General features: G+C 48.0%; 2 protein-coding genes across 4 annotated transcripts; one reads left to right on the plus strand and one right to left on the minus strand.

The window, feature by feature from the left end:
* Nucleotides 1–9,007: 9,007 nt before the first annotated feature.
* On the plus strand, nt 9,008–12,214 carry LOC136477471 (probable thylakoidal processing peptidase 2, chloroplastic). Of its 3 annotated transcripts, none has more exons than XR_010764021.1 (6): nt 9,008–10,458; nt 10,899–10,967; nt 11,046–11,114; nt 11,227–11,370; nt 11,583–11,650; nt 11,735–11,805. XR_010764021.1 is itself a non-coding variant. In XM_066475650.1 (6 exons), exons 1-6 carry the CDS (start codon nt 9,421–9,423, stop codon nt 11,853–11,855), a joined length of 1,452 nt encoding a protein of 483 aa, XP_066331747.1. In that variant the 5' UTR covers nt 9,012–9,420; the 3' UTR covers nt 11,856–12,214. The 3 variants fall into 3 exon arrangements, 1 of the variants encoding a protein (XP_066331747.1); XM_066475650.1 differs by having other exon boundaries at nt 9,012–10,458; nt 11,227–11,313; nt 11,735–12,214; XR_010764027.1 differs by lacking the exon at nt 11,735–11,805 and having other exon boundaries at nt 11,046–11,133; nt 11,227–11,313; nt 11,583–11,644.
* An 838-nt stretch (nt 12,215–13,052) lies between these two features.
* LOC136477482 (protein TUNICAMYCIN INDUCED 1-like) lies at nt 13,053–16,411 on the minus strand. The gene is made up of 2 exons (XM_066475660.1): nt 15,538–16,411; nt 13,053–14,036 (listed from the first exon to the last, which is right to left on the minus strand). The coding sequence occupies exons 1-2, from the start codon at nt 16,075–16,077 to the stop codon at nt 13,275–13,277; spliced, it is 1,302 nt and encodes a 433-aa protein (XP_066331757.1). The 5' UTR covers nt 16,078–16,411; the 3' UTR covers nt 13,053–13,274.
* Nucleotides 16,412–16,629: the final 218 nt, after the last annotated feature.

The raw sequence follows: 16,629 nt of genomic DNA on the forward strand, positions 1-16,629 counted from the left end.
CGGAGGGTGCCATTTGCTTGGTAGATCACTTGTGTCTTGGTCCTCCAAGAAACAAAATAGTGTGGCTTTGTCCACCACCGAAGCGGAATACATTGCCGTGGGTGCTTGTTGTGCACAAATTCTTTATATGAACCAAACTTTGCTAGACTATGGTGTAGTTCTAGAAAAAAGTACCTCTTTTGTGCGACAATGAAAGTGCGGTAAAACTTGCAAATAATCCAGTTCAACACTCTCGCACCAAGCACATAGATATCCGACATCACTTTCTTAGAGATCATGTTGCAAAGAATGATATTTCATTAGAAGGTGTAAGGATCGAGGATCAATTGGCGGATATCTTCACTAAACCGCTACATGAGGCGACTTTTTGTCGATTGCGGAATGAGCTCAATGTTCTTGATTTTTGTAACTTCACTAAAAATGAGCTTGTGTTATCCCTTGCATTGCATTGTAATATACAACATGTTTAATCTTTGGTAATGCATATAGGGCTTGTCTAACATGGTTAAGATAACCGCCGTAAAGCGAGTGAAGAAGCTTAACCTTGGATCAAACTTGACAAGCAACTAGATTTACCTTCAGGTATTGCATTGCATATGCATGAATGTTGCTTTGTCGTTTATCTTCAATTGCACTCTTATTGCCTATTTTCCTAAAAAGAATTATAGCCTAAGACAAAATATTTTGAAAAATTGGAGGGTTTGAGAGAGGTCACTCACATCAGTCTCAATTGGTGTTTATTTGGATCTTATTGCAGTTGGGACTTGATTGGGAACAGGCAGCACGAAGGACTTTGAAGATTTGCTAGAAAAAAGAGTGACCGGACGCTGCACTGGACTCTGAAGTCCAGCGCCCGGTCAGTTAACAGGAGGTGAACCTGCTGCGATGGAGTGATCGGACTCTGCTGTTCAGCGTCCGGTTAGATGATGTTCCTACGTCCGGTCGATCGAAGACGAAGGAGATAGGTTACACCAGACTCTGGCTGCGTCCGGTCGGTGTTCACCGGACATGTCCAGTCATGATTCCAGGGGTTTTGGACCTCTCTGAAATCGACTGGACTCTGGGGGCAGCGTTCGGTCGTTGCCACCGGAGCGTCCAGTCAGTAGAAATCATGCGGGTTCAGGACTTCTTCTCTGTTTCCTTTTCTATATCATCAAGGGACCCCTTATAACCACATCGTGACCTATTGAAAGCTCTAGTTTGGTTTTGGTTAATTGATGAAATCCTAAGTGCTAACCTAGTTTATCAAAGTGATTATGAGATAGGTAGCACTACTCCAAGTGATGAAGCAATGACGAAGATCATGACAATGGTGATAGCATGGTGATGATCAAATGCTTGAACTTGGAAAAGAAGAAAGAGAACAACAAAAGGCTCAAGGCAAAGGTATAAAATGTAGGAGCCATTTTGTTTTAGTGATCAAGACACTTAGTGAGTGTGATCACATTTAGGATAGATAGCCGTACTATTAAGAGGAGTGAAACTCGTATCGGAATACGGTTATCAAAGTGCCACTAGATGCTCTAACTCATTGCATATGCATTTAGGATCTAGTGGAGTGCTAACACCCTTGATAATATTTGTGAAAAAATGCTAACACTTGTGCGCAAGGTGTTTGCAGGGTTGAGATGGGTTTGGGTCCCTCTCTCCCTCCCGCCGAGCAAGCTCGGCGGGATTCAGCGCTTTCGGGAAAATGAAATGTCTATTTTCTATTGCACCGGATGCAAAATTCTTGGTGGTTGGCACATTTGAGCAAGGGTGAAGAAGTTAGAGTTGAAATGGAGTTGGTCGAAATGATGCTGGCGTCGGTCTATTGACCGGACGCTGGGTCACTCAGCGACCGGACGCTGAAAGGCTGCGTCCGGTCGAGCTGTCAGATGGCATAGTCGCTAAGGTTGAGCACCGGACGCTGGTCTGCGTCCGGTCAAGGTGGACCGGACACGTCCGGTCGAAAAAACATGTCTCGGGGAGCTTACTGGAAACGACCGGACGCTGGGGCTTCAGCGTCCGGTCAGTTTTGACCGGAGCGTCCGGTCAGCTTCGTAGCCGTTGAAATCTGACGAACAGCGTTTGAAGCTGGTGACGCGTGGCGTCCATCGGGCGACCGGACGCTGAGGGCCAGCGTCCGGTCAGTATGACCGGAGCGTCCGGTCAGAGCGCGTTTTGCCCAGTGAAGGGGTATAACGGCTCTATTTGATGGGGGCTCTATTTATAGCCCCATGGCCGGCTCAAGGGACCATTCTTGCACATTTTCATTGACATAGCAACCTTGTGAGCTTAGCCAAAGTCCTCCCACTCATCTCCATCATTGATCCATCATCATTGTGAGATTGGGAGAGAATCCAAGTGCATTGCTTGAGTGATTGCATCTAGAGGCACTTGGTATTCGTGTTGCGCTGCGGATTTCGCTTGTTTCTCTTGGTGGTTGCCACCACCTAGACGGTTGGAGCAGCGGTGGAGGATCGGCACGAGTTGGTGATTGTTCGTGGCCATCTCAGGTGATTGTAAGGGGAGTTGTACCTTCCCCGGCGGAGTGCCGAAAGGTAACTCTAGTAAATTGCTCGTGTCATTGAGTTACCTCACTTGTGGGTCGGTTCTTGCGGTGTCCTATCGTGTGGACGAGGTTTGTGAAACACCTCTTAGCCGCCGAACCACCAAGTGTTGGTCGACACAACGGGGACTAGCGTGTTGGCAAGCACGTGAACCTCGGGAGAAAAATCGGTTGTCTCTTGTCATTTGCATTCTCCCGGTGATTGGCTTGATCTTCATCTTGTGATTGGTTCATCCCCTACACGGTGGTATAATCACCCTACTTACTTGTTTACATTCTTGCAAACTAGTTGATACAAGCTCTTTAGTGTAATTAGAATTGAGAGCTTGCTTTATTATTTACATTCATCTAGTTGAGCTCTTTGGAGTAGCAAGTTTGTGTGCCTAAGTAATCTTTGCAACTAGAATTGTTGGATAGGTGGCTTGCAACCCTTGTAGAGCTAGAGCAAGTTTGCATTACGCTATTTGTCATACTAATCAAATTGCTCTAGTTAATTTGTAGATTTTTAAATAGGCTATTCACCCCCCTCTAGCCATATTAGGACCTTTCACCTATCCCGCTTCTCCACCCACGCTGTCCACGCTCTAGCACCGCTGCCCACGCTGCGCCCTGCCCGCGCCACTGCGCCCGCACCATCCACGCCTATGCCATCCGCGCCACCGCACCCTACCTACGCCGCCGCCCACGTGCCATCCACGCCTCTACCATCCACGCCACAGCGCCTGCCAGCGACCACCGCGACTCCCCATGCCCGTGGGTCGCTAGCCCCGTGCCGCCGCATCCTACGCCGCCATGCCGGAGCTGCTCCACCCGCCCATGCCTCTGCTACGCCCACCTGCACCTCTACTCTGCGTGTCTGTGCCTTCACGCCACCGCGCAGCCGCCCTAGCACCACTGCACCACTGCCGTCGGGTGCTCCCGTGCCCTAGCGCCGTCCGCAGCCCTCACCAGTGCCGCCACCGTCGTGCTCCACGCTAGAGACCCTACTGCACCGCCGCCGTCATGCTCCATGCCAAAGACCCTACTACCATCCTTGCGCTCATGTCCTCATTGCATTGCTTGGCCACCGAACTTCGCCGCAACCCTAACCCTAGCCTTGCATTGCCTCCCGGTGGTTTCCCGATTGACGTTCCTCTTCTTTTTGGATCGCCGGTTCGTCATGTAGCAAGCCATCGTTTCCAATTTCGTATCCATTGTTTCCTTTCTTAGGGTTTTGTATCTCTAGATATATTGTATTTATTTATACATCCTATCTATTCTATCGTGCAGCGAGTCGGTGCCGTTGTGGTCCTATTGGTAGTTGTTAGTTAACTCGGGGCCAAGCTCGCAAGTACAGATCGAGGCCAAGCCTCGGAAGTGATAGTTGACAGTTGATCTTTATCAGCGGTAGTTATTCTTTTTAGATCCATCAGATGGCTCGTGTCAAGAATGTCGGAGATGGTCCTGGTGATGAGGATCCGAGGCCCCTGCCTCACCAGCCTATAGATGCAAAAGGCAAGGCGACGAAGAAGTTAGCGACGAAGAAGCGCAAGTACCCTAATGTAGATACAGTGAGAGCAGCCACAGTTGTAGAGGCCGTAGAGCGTGTAGAGAGAGGAGGTGCTAGGAGTGGTGTTGTTATTGTAGATCAGCTTTCTCCATCTACGAGGGCTGCACTTGAGTAGGGTTGAGCACCGTCATGGTGGTCCAGCTGGGACTATCATGGTTGGAGGACGGCGTATGACTATTGATGAGAGTCAGCCTCAGCCCTCAGGGAGAGTCACAGCAGCAACCATAGTCAGTAGAGCAGACATAGGAGGGAGAATAGGCTGAGGAGACAGAGCAGGCACCTCAGCCACAGCTTCAGTGCTTTGGTCGTACCCGTGCTCTAGTCACACCGAGGTCAGAGACACAACGGAGGGGTTCTCGTCCACCGCCTAGACCACAGGGTTTGCCTCCAGTGACTCATCTATATTTGAGGGCCACCATGGCCAAGCAGGTGCAGCAGCTTAGATTTGTGGACTTTGAACAGTGGTTCCCATCGAGGAGGGATGATAAAGCTTCATAGGGCTTCTACACATCACTGCAAGAAGATTTTTATAATGTATACCTTAACATTGGGGCAGTATTTGTAACATCCCGGCCCAGGGCTTAACAGGATTAATAGGATACTCATACCAATAAGTTGCAACTTCTTTTCAGGAAGCCCATCTCTTAAGAACTCCAAGGTTAAGCGTGCTTGGCCTGGAGCGATGGGTGACCGACCGGGAAGTTCTTCCCGGGGGCGCACGAGTGAGGACAAAGTGCGCAGAAAAGACCTGTGTTGGTCTGTGAGGGCAGTCTATGTCCTAGGGAAGTGGCCAGATGTAAGCGGGCCCGGGACATTACAGAATGGTATCAGAGCCGACTCTCGTGGTTTCACGGGCGCGTGTGTCGCAGTTGCGCAGGCATGGTGCGCATGGCTGGTGTGGATCCGGCGTGGTCACACAGCATGGCACATGCGCTGGCTCTGGACACACGGACGTGGCCAAGAGAGGATGCTCCTGGCTTGGGATTGATCGACGAGGACGTCGATCTCTTAAGGGGGTGAGGATGTAACATCCCGGCCCAGAGCTTAACAGGATTAATAGGATACTCATACCAATAAGTTGCAACTTTTTTTCAGGAAGCCCATCTCTTAAGAACTCTAAGGTTAAGCGTGCTTGGCCTAGAGCGATGGGTGAACGACCGGGAAGTTCTTCCCGGGGGCGCACGAGTGAGGACAAAGTGCGTAGAAAAGACCTGTGTTGGTCTGTGAGGGCAGTCTATGTCCTAGGGAAGTGGCCAGATGTAAGCGGGCCCAGCCTCAGAGAGGCAGGACATTACAGTATTTAGATCTCAGAGAGTGTGCAACATTGAGTCCATTGTAGCAGCAGCTAGAGAGCATATTCGCCCTTATCTATCTTACCTGCTAGGGCTGATAGATTTACTTGGACGGACAGACTTATATGTTCCATCTTGGGTCCGTGAGTTCTATGCTACACTTTGGATTGACCCGCATCACAGACTCATTCACTTTGCTTTCAGAGGCAGAGATTATAGGCTGATGAGCTCTAGGGTCAGAGAGATACTCAGGCTTCAGGAGCAGCCCATCCGTCTTCATGAGGTTTGCTATGGACAGACAATGTCTCCCAGATGCCCTCACGGCGGTCTTGTGCCTCCTATAGATCTAGTCCACCATTGCTTCATAGAGCCTTTCGGTGAGGGGTTGAGTAGGGCACCCAGTGATCTCACTCCTACTGCTAGAGTGCTTGATGCTATTATGAGGAGGACACTACTTCTGAGGATGGGGTATCGCAAGGGCCTGACTCGCATCCAGCTATGGCTACTGAACTCTCTGATTCAGCAGACTGTGTTTGACATTTAGGATCTCCTTCTATCTGAGATGGAGGATACTATTGTAGAGGGGTTAGGGCTCACAGGCAGCTGCCATATGCTCACTAGATTACCTTCTTGGTCCACCGAGTAGTTACTGTGAGGCCATCTAAGATGCTGGCAGAGTATAGTAGTGCTACTACAGAGTTCCCAACATACAACATGACTCAAATGATTCACTATAGTGCAGTGAGGACTCCTAGACAGCCACGTCATTGTCTAGAGGTGCCGAAGACTATAGCCCAGCAGGATGAGACTATCAGGGGCATAGCAGCTACTAAGGAGGAGCAGTTAGATGCACAGTAGGAGGGGATGGTCGAGAGCGACCCCAGTGACAGCTCAGATGAGGACTACCGCGATATCCCTCATATGCCTCCACAACAACATGACCATGAGGCCGGTAGCTCCAGTTTAGCTCCACCTGCACCACAGACAGACCCCGCTCTACTTGTTATGCTTGAGCGGATGAGGCAGGATCAGGCTTGCTAGGCTCAGGAGACCGCTGCTACTTTCATACAGTTCTAGACTAGGCAGGATGAGTTCTAGCAATAGCAGCAGGTAATACAACAGCAGCAGCAGCTATACAGCAGCAGCAGTAGGCCATGCATCAGCAGCAGCTTCTCATGCAGCAACAATTACTTAGGTTTATGCAGCATGTTGTGACAGCTATTGGGGCTCCACCGCCATAGCTTTTGCCCTAGCTTGGTCAGCCTGCCACCACTTCTATGACTCCAGCTTTACAGCCCAGTGGGCTTCAGAGTCAGGGATCGCCAGCGCCATAGTTTCCTTCACCTACAGAGCAGGTGTCCTAGTGGTTTGCTTCACCAGTGCCAGCCTCGCAGTTCACTCCCCTTTATACGGGCTTTAGTTCGCCTCAGAGTTCGTCATTGCTCACTCCAGTTTCTAGGAGCCTTGGTGCTTCATTTAGTGAGTTGACAGGGCAGCCTACTCTGCCAGAGCTATATGTCCCAGGTCCTTCCATAGTTGCACCTATTACTGGGACTATAGAGATGCTCCCTTCATTTGTTGCATCATCCGAGCAGGCAGCGCTAGTTATAGATCTGACCCAAACCGCTTCAACATCGCTTCCAACTATAGAGGATCAGATAGCTCAGAGCTTAGGATCATATGATGATGGCACATAGTTCCAGCTCGCTCCTCATACCTCAGCGCCTAACTCGTCCGCTGCAGCCCCACCGACCGACCCTTAGGTTTTGGTGTTTGACGCCAAAGGGGGAGAGGGATCGAGTATGTTAGACTTAGGGGGAGCGACTTATCTAGGGGGAGCTTAGCTTATCTATTATATTTGGTTTTTTTGTGTGATACACTATTATTCATTCGTGTGTTTACTTTTATGCATCATACTATATTTATGTGATAGTGATATCTACGTGATCGTGATATTTGACATATGTGCTCTCTACTTTGAAACTTTTATATGTCATATCACTTGTGTTATGCTCATTTGCTTTGCTTCCGCGTTTTACTCCGATGCTAATGAGCTTTATTACTTGTACTCTTGCTTATTTCATATCTTTTGAGTACAACATATTGGCTTGGGTCATATAAGCTTGCCTAACACTCTTGTTCTTATTGTCAAAAGCTTATATGAATCAAGCATGTTAAAAACATCATCTCTTTCATATACTCGAGGTGGTATTGTCATCAATCACCAAAAAAGGGGAGATTGAAAGCATCTAAGCCCCTAGTTGGGTTTCGGTGATTAATGACAATATGTGATTACTGTGACTAACGTGTGTTTTGAAGAGGCAAATTAAGTTAGGTCACGGTAATAGAGATTGATTGGGCTATCATGGTGGTCATGCCCCTACGATGAAAATCGTTTTGGTTTTCAAAGGATGGACGACAAGGTTAAGGATGGACTAGTTCTAAGTGTCGTTTGGTGTTGAGGAGACACTTAGAGTAGTTTAGGACTTTATTTTTCCTTTGGCCATACTATTAAGGAGGGTATGGATGGGTAGCTTGACCTAGGTGAGTCTAGTGAGTTAGGTGTGATGCACACTTGCTAAATCTAGCACTAGGTAGCTCTTAAAAAGCCCTTAGATCCATTGGAGCAAACTTCATTCATGTATGATTGAGAGTTGGAAGTGAATGGAGGGTCAAATGCTGACCGAATGCTGGTTTCGGAGTGACCGGACACTGGCTCAGAGTTCGATCAGTTTATTTGATCAAGGTGAAATCGTCTGGTGCGACCGGACGCTGAGAGGTGAAGTGACCGGACGCTGAGTCCCAGCGTCTGGTCGACTCCAGTAAGGTTCCAGAGAGAGAAAATCATGACCGAACACGTCCGGTTAGTGTTGACCGGACGCTGTCCAGCGTTCGGTCACAACTTAAACACTAGAGTTCGGGGAGAACTGATCGGAGCGTCCGATCAACATGACTGGAGCGTCCGGTCACCCCGCAGAGGCACATAACGGTTCGGTCCAGTTGAGACCAGCGTCCGGTGCACTCTGTGAAACCCTGTCTTTTCTATATAGGGCGTCGGTGGCACCGTCCGACTGTCCACACTCTACGGGCGGATACTCTGCCGGTGAAGTTTCGAACCCTTGCTCCTAAGTGCTAAACACAATGTGTATCACCTTTGTGCATGTGTGTTAGCATATTTTTCACAAATATTTTTAAGGATGTTAGCACTCCACTAGATTCTAAATGCATATGCAATGAGTTAGAGAAGTCTCCACTAAATTTTAAACGCATATGCAATGAGTCAGGAAAGATAGACGCAGTCCCGGACGGGCCCTAATGCTCGCGGACAGGCAGAGCAAGCAAGACGTGGGTCAGTGGGTGTGGACTCGAGACGAGGAGCAGCGGCACGTGAGCGTTAGCCACGCCCTTATTCAAAATACGTGGTGGAAAATATATGCTAGTGATGGGAAACACAAAGCACAACAAAACACCCAAATGATCCAAACGTGAAAAAGGTAAACCTCCCTCTCTATGCTGTCGTTTTTTCTCTCCCAGAACTTTGCAATACGGCGATATCCAGTTATCCACCCACTGGCCACCCACCGCACTCGTTCCAACCTAGTTGGGCCACCCCGTAAAAAAAAATCCCCGAAGATCCGAGCGGACTCCACGAACTCCTCAGCTGCAACGACATAAAAGAGCCGCGTCGTCCCTTCCCCTCCCGGCTTCCAGGCCTGCTGCACCCCGCATCTATCCCCTTCCTCCCCAACAACCCCGCCGCCTCCGACGTTGACCTCGGCAGCCGCCGCCAGCGAGGACGCACCTCGCCGGTCACTCGCCCCCTGCTTCTCGATCCGTATCTCCTACTCCGAGGATCCCGGTAGCCGCCTCCGGCCGCCCACCCGCCGAACCCTAGATCTCCGATACCCCGCGCGCCGTCCCGCCGACGGCCACCCGATCGGAATGGGCCGCAATCTTCAGTAAGGTCAAAGGACCCAAGTGTACCCTCCTCCGCCTCCGCCTTCGCGCGTGCGCGAAGCGCCGCCGCGATGGCGATCCGCATCACCGTGTCCTACTCGGGCTACGTGGCGCAGAACCTGGCCGCGTCCTTCGGCCTGCGCTGCACCACCGCCGCCGCGGCGGGCGCTGGCGCGGCGCCCGGCGCGGGGTGCCGCTTTCTCCAGGACGCGCTATCCCGCCCCTTCTGCCTCTTCGCCTCCTCCCGCCGCGCCGATGGCCACCATGACGCCGAGGATCACAACCACCCGAAGCCCATGCCCAAGGCTCTGCCCCCCGCTGACCCGAAACCCATGCCCAAGGCTCTGCCCCCCGCCGCCGCAGCTGGAGGCGGATACTCACTGTTGCTGCCGCGGTCGTGTTCCGCAAAGGCGGCGGCGCCAGTGGATGACCCCCCAGCCTCGTTGGCCGTTGGGCTGCTGTCGGTGTTAACGTCTGGTATGGGATCGACTGGTGGCATTGGTGGTGCATCCTCCCTCGCTGCCTTGCCATCAATATCAGCCGGGTTCAACCCTTCAGCGCTCCTCCCGTTCCTGCAGGCGACCAAATGGCTCCCCTGCAGCGACATAGTCACTGCCGCGACGGCGTCTCGCAGTTCAGGACGCCCAGCAGGTGCCACGGCTGCGCCTGCACCGCGCACAGCTGCACCTGCACCGTGCACAGCTGCGCCGTCGCTTCGTCCTGCACCACGGGCAGCCGCTCCATCTCCCTGTCCTTCACCTGTGCCATCACCTGCTGTTGCTGCTCCTTCCAAGGTCGGCATACAAGCATTGGTTGGTAGTGCTAGCATCGCCTCAGGTTCAGCTGTGATTGGAAGGGGGGCTATTGCCTCTGGTGCAGCTGGAATGGTGAAGAAGAGCGGTGCAAGTCTTCCTGCTGGAGCAGGGGTGAGAAGGAAGACTGGTTGGCTCTCAAGGTGGGTGAGCTCATGCTCAGATGATGCAAAGACTGTCTTTGCCGCTGTGACCGTGCCACTGCTCTATAAATCATCCCTAGCTGAGCCTAGGTCCATCCCATCCAGGTCAATGTTCCCAACATTTGATGTTGGTGATCGGATCCTTGCTGAGAAGGTATGTTTTATTTTGGTTCCCTTTGTTATATGCAGTGGCGGAGCTAGAATCACAATCAGGGGCGGGGGGGGGGGGGGGGGGGGGGGGGGGGGGGGGGGGGGGGGGGCGGTTGGCAAATTGGTCAGATTGATCATAGTTTTGTGGTCGATCAGCTAGTACTTGCTAAAGATAGATGAAACAACTACTGATTTATATGGGCACTTTGCAAAGAAGGCAAGCTTAGAATATCTAGCTCTCTAGATGGACAGTTTAGACTTGCAATTATATACATATACGGAGTAAATCTTAATTAATCTTGGATAGCAAGGGGGGCCAGAGCCCAGTATGGCCTGCACTTGGCTCTGCCGGTGGTTATATGAATACCGATGTGTGTTTATTATGTATCATTTGCTTATAATGGTGAACAGGCATCTAATGTCCAGCCCCTATTGTGACCGTAGGTTTCGTACATTTTCCGGGAGCCAGAAATTTTGGACATTGTGATCTTTCGTGCACCTCCAGTCCTTCAGGTGTGATACCTTGTTTCTCCATTTTTTTCTTTTGTAGTTCCTTAGATCTTCTTATTATAATAAGAACAATCTTTGTAGGCATTGGGCTACAACTCAGGTGATGTGTTCATCAAGAGAGTTGTGGCTAAGGGCGGGGACATCGTTGAAGTAAGCTTTTATCCCAATGGTAGTAACCTCTTTATATTTTCCATAATTTTGGCATTACTTTTTTTATTTTCGGGGATTATATGAGCCAATCGGTGTCCCTTGTATTTAATAGGTACGTGATGGTAACTTGTTGGTTAATGGAGTAGTTCAGGAGGAGGACTTTGTGCTGGAACCAGCCGACTACGAAATGGATCCGCTGGTATAATAACTAATCTTCTTACCAGATGCTACTCAAGAACCATTATTTTGTAGTCCTGTAAGTAAGTTGACACCATCATAGTTATGTGGCATCAATTCTTGACTTTTTAATTGTTAGAAATTGGTTGTGACCTTAAAATTATTCCTGTGTTCTATGTTGGTGGATAGTTCTATGGGTGCACCTGTTATGTGTTGATCACATATTAAGTTTACTACTTTCGTCCACTGAATCCATATACACGTGCTGATTAATTGTTGTTGCTTGGCCAGACTGTGCCTGAAGGCTATGTCTTTGTACTGGGGGATAACAGAAACAACAGCTTTGATTCACATAACTGGTATGCTAAACCTCTAATAGAGGATTTATGTTTCAGTTTTTAACCCCAGTTTCTACAGCAAAAGCTCATGTGTTGTTTCTGCAGGGGTCCGCTTCCAGTTAAGAACATCCTCGGGAGATCTGTCCTTCGATATTGGCCACCATCGAGAATAACAGATACAATATATGAGTATGACATGGCGCAGTACACAGCTGCCGCATCCTGATAATACATTGTGGCAATACCACATGTTGCAGACCCATTTTTCCTTTCCCGGCTGAGCTTTACTGACAAGTGATATGCTGAGCCGTGGGGTTCTTTATTTATTGGTTGTAGCCTTTCCTCAAATGCCGATTGGCAGGTTGGCTGACAGATTAGTTTTTCCCCTCCCTACGGGCAGATGCTTGTTTGAAGGCAACAATTCTTGTACTCTGTAGGAATGAATGTCATATAAATGTTGCAGAAGTAGATGAACGAGCATCAAGGACTGTAGGATGAGGATGGCAGTTTTCTTGTTTTATGAGACGAGTTGGTGCTCGAAACTTATGTTAAGGAAATACAAAGCATTAAAGATTGCTCAGCTTGTATTATGTATCTTTCCATTCCTGAATCGTGGATCAAAGATTCAAGGCAAGGTCAGCGTGGTGCTAAGGTTTTGGTTGAATCCGTGATGGTATTCATTCATGATAAGCCTGATAAGGCTTCTTGTGATGGAATTCATTCATGATGTATGACAATTTTGTGAGCATAGTTCCTGTTAGTCCTGTTTTGTTCTATCGCAGTGCAGGTTCAGTACTACCTTGCCTGATGTTCTTGTCTGTCATTATTTTTGCAACCGAATATTTTCATCTGTTACTCTGTTTTACCAGATATTTCATATGCTTTAGAACTCAGCAGTATAAGAGAATTATGCTTCCATTCAAAAGATAAGACAATTAAGACAAACTGATTAGTTTGTACTCTCCGTCTTAAAATAAATAATTTTCTAAGGTTTAAAATTCGTTTTAAAAATAACACTACAAAAACCTAGGATGCGTTTTAATGCTGCAGCTAATCACTAGTGTACGCAAACGAAAACATGTGGGATGTGTTTTAATGGTGAAGCTAATCACAAGTGTATGCAATGATAACTGCATCCGAGAGAGATTCTCTGGAAAAAGGAAAGGAGATGAGGATAACTGATATTCTCTAGAAAAGAGAAGAAGATGAGGAGATCTAGAAAAGAGATGAAGATGAGGAGTGTTATTTATTTTAGAACGGAGGAAATATGTCATTGTGCTGAAACGGGCAGTGGTTGAGCTGAAGGCTGAGGGCCAGGAGTTCCATCAGAAAAAATTGCTGATAATACAAAAAAAAGGCTAAAATATAGTACTGGTTGAAAAATCATCAATATATGCTTGGCTATAAAATTGAACAAGGCAGATGTACTCAGAACATGCAAGGTGCTAAAGACAGCCATTGCAAGAAGGCAGTATGAATAATGTAAGATTGTACCCACACAATTGCCAGAAGAAATACAAAATTTGAACATTGTGTTACAGCCCATTTCACTTTCAGGCACACTTCCAGCCTAAGTATACATGAAATCGATGTGTATATGCAATTTCCTATCAGCCCTACGAGAAGAAGATCAGAGCAAAATCTATTACCACTTTACATCCAGCGACAGCGGTTCTGGTGGCAAAATGAATGACAGAAACTTTGTGAAAGAAATATTTGAAGCAAGGCTGCCCCAAGTAGTGGTGTCCACTACTGGAAACTGCCTTCTAACCTTCTTCACCGAAATAGCCTTCAGCCTATCATCATCTTCCACTCTGGCTATAATGTCAACTGGGACCCGCTGGACCATGGGTTTCATTTTCCACTCTGGAACATCTTCCCAGATGGGATCATCTTCAGTGACGTCCCTTTCAAACTCCAAACGGAATTTCACCAAAGGTATTGATGTCACTTTAGCTTCAATGAAGTGCATTGAGCTATTCTCGTGGTTTCTTTTGCTAAACCAAGTCTTCAAGATCTTCTCAAGCTTTATCAGTCTTGGGCTAATTGAGGAGAACAAAAACTCTGATATCAACCGAGTTGCTATGTTGACTTCACACTTGTCTGACAATAACTCCATAGTGTCATGTGACCTTAAGGAAGTCTTCACATGGCCTCCAGATACACTTGTTTGATGCACAACAATTACGACTGATCCTACAACACCCACTTGAAGTAATGGGGCACAGGTTGAGTAGCTCAAAGGCCATATTTGGCTTAGGTCGTTGTTACTAGTCAACAAACTTCCATTTGATAAAAGACCTATACTGTGAGGGTGGGTTACGGAAACTTTCTGTGCACCAATGACCTTTAATGCAATGCCATCCGCAACAAATATCCTCTTAAGCCTTGTATATGTGGTATTACCCTGCATAAGAATTAATAAGTGCAACATAAGATTCTGCAAACAATCGAGGATCAAATTACAATGTACATTTCCTAATGCTATGAATTGATGAAACATAAGTTCAATAAAACAGGATGGCCATAAAAATCTACCAATCACAATTTAGCCTACAGTGATTGTTGTAAATTAATGAAAAGATACTAGCACAGAATATGAAGTGGTAGACTTCACTAATTCATCAAAGACTGGGTACTATATGCAGCAAACCAAGAAACCATAAGCTTTTGTCAAATGTTCATCAAATTTCAATTGAAAAGTGAATTAGTAAGACAGAGGTTCAAAAGTGACCTTGGCAGCATAATTCCAAATCAAATATCCAAAATCTATCCAGCAAAGTTCTAACCAGTAAGCATCGATGGGGTTGCTTGTGCTGCTATTGCAATGGTGCTGCAACATGTATGGCTTTATGCATTAATAATACCGCGAAGTTCTTATAACAGTTAAAAAAGGGACAAAACAGAATAGCAAGATCGCTGCAGCAATACTTGTAAAACCTAAACCTCTCCAAAAAGAACCATAGATTTCACTCCATAACCAAAGTAAATCTCCATGTCCTGTTATCCTATTCATGCCCTTCTCCATTATACTCAGCAAAGCCAGCAATACCCACAGTATATGACAAGCCAGAAAAACAACATTTGTTTTCTGTGTCACCCGGTCATTCAATCTTGTCTTTTCTCTTTGTTGAGCTACATTTGGTTCCAACTTAAACAATCAGAAAGTTACATTCACTTCAATCTAAGAAAACAGCCATCTATCTAATTTGCTTTGGTTCCAACTTAAACAATCAGAAAGTTACATTCCCTTCAATCTAAGAAAACAGCCATCTATCTAATTTGCATCTTTAAAGCAGGGACAAAAAGGACAGAAGCATCCTAATTTGAATGTCTATGAGAACTGCCATCTATCTGTATCCATTAATAACAAATTTCTATATAACATGCACCAATGATTACCTACTGAAACTGAAATGAACACAATATATTACACTATGCTTAACCTTCACCATCAACGGTCCGTTACTTGATAACCCCAATTTAGACAAGTTAGAACAGCACCTTGAATCAAGCTGAATTCTGATTCTACACAATTACCTTACCAATGGGCAACAGCAGCAAAAATTTGGGCAAAAACTATTGAAGTGTCAGTACAATTTGAACACACAAAACAAACTAAACCAGGGTCCTTACTGATTTGACATTCAACTACTACAAACAAACAAACAATATAAAGTCATCAGCAACACTAAATAATGGGGAAAAAATATATACGTGCAGATATACTTCCACACAGTACTAGCTGCTGCTAAATCAACTCAGCTGTTGAACCCTAACCATCAAAGCTTTGAACTAACACAACTTTTAAACCAACCTTTACTACAGTAGAAAACTAGCATGCAAGCAACTGATCGGGATCGGATGCAAAATCGGGAACAGCGCCAGGTCAAAGTCAACCCACTCACCGATGGTAACTGGAGCTCGACGAGGCCACCGTCCTCGTTGCCAGCAAGCTTCAATTCCAGCGGCCCAACCAGCTCCACGTCCCTCACACCGGTGTCGAACCCGAACGCGCCTTCGGCGGGGACGACGTCGACACCGTCCGGCCCGTCCACCTCCTCGACGGCCGGCGCGGAGGGGCGTCTCCACTGCACGGCCTCGTCGGAGAACCGCGCCAGCGCCGCCGACCCGCCCGCCCGTGCTCGGAACTCGTACCGCTGCACGGCGCCGACGCGGACGGCGTCGGCGTCGAGCGGCCAGACCCTGACCTCGGCGTCCGGGTCCCAGTCGTACTTCTCCGAGACGGCGTCGATGACCTCCTCGAGGAAGGTGGGCTCCGGGGCCAGGTCCTCCAGCTCCGGGTCGGCGGAGATGGAGGCGGAGCCGTTGGAGGAAGCGGTGAGGAAGGCGAGCTCGGCGGAGGCGGACGGCGAGGGGGCGGAGAGGAGCAGCAGCGCGAGGAGGAGGGAGAGGAGAAGGAGGGCCGAGGAGGAGGAGGAGGCCATGGGGGTCGGAGGATTGAGGAACGGTAGGTCTCGTGGCGGGTTCTCTTTCCCGACGAAGGGATCTCTTCGCGGAGGGGGACGATGACGATGATGGTGGTGGTGGGTGCGCTCGTGGTATATGGTTAAAGCCGTATACGCAAGTCTGACGTGTGAGCCCGCTGGGCGAGATTGATAAAATTCTCGGGTTTGTCTCGCTAAAGCGGCCTTGCACAGTTTGGGCCGAGCCGCTGCCTTGGACAGTTGGACTCTTGGTCGCTTGCTCTGCTCGGATCGTTCAAAGTGGCTCGAAACGCAGAGGCATCTATCTAGAAGAAATGCTCACGGTCACGGCGAGGCCTCCTAGGCACGTTTGGTTTGTACGTACGGAGTATAAAATAGCCAAACTCTTCTTCTTTTTTCAAACGTTTGTTTTTTATGTTTTTATATGAAAAAGAAAACTGATTCTTATAAAATTTCTATATAATTTTACTAAATAAATTCCTATGTTCCAAAGATGTTTGATTTGACACGGACAAAGGGTTTGATGTCGCTTATAAGTTATTTATGGTTAAA

The sequence above is a fragment of the Miscanthus floridulus genome, chromosome 1 (genome assembly GCF_019320115.1).
Source record: "Miscanthus floridulus cultivar M001 chromosome 1, ASM1932011v1, whole genome shotgun sequence".
Lineage (NCBI taxonomy): Eukaryota > Viridiplantae > Streptophyta > Magnoliopsida > Poales > Poaceae > Miscanthus > Miscanthus floridulus.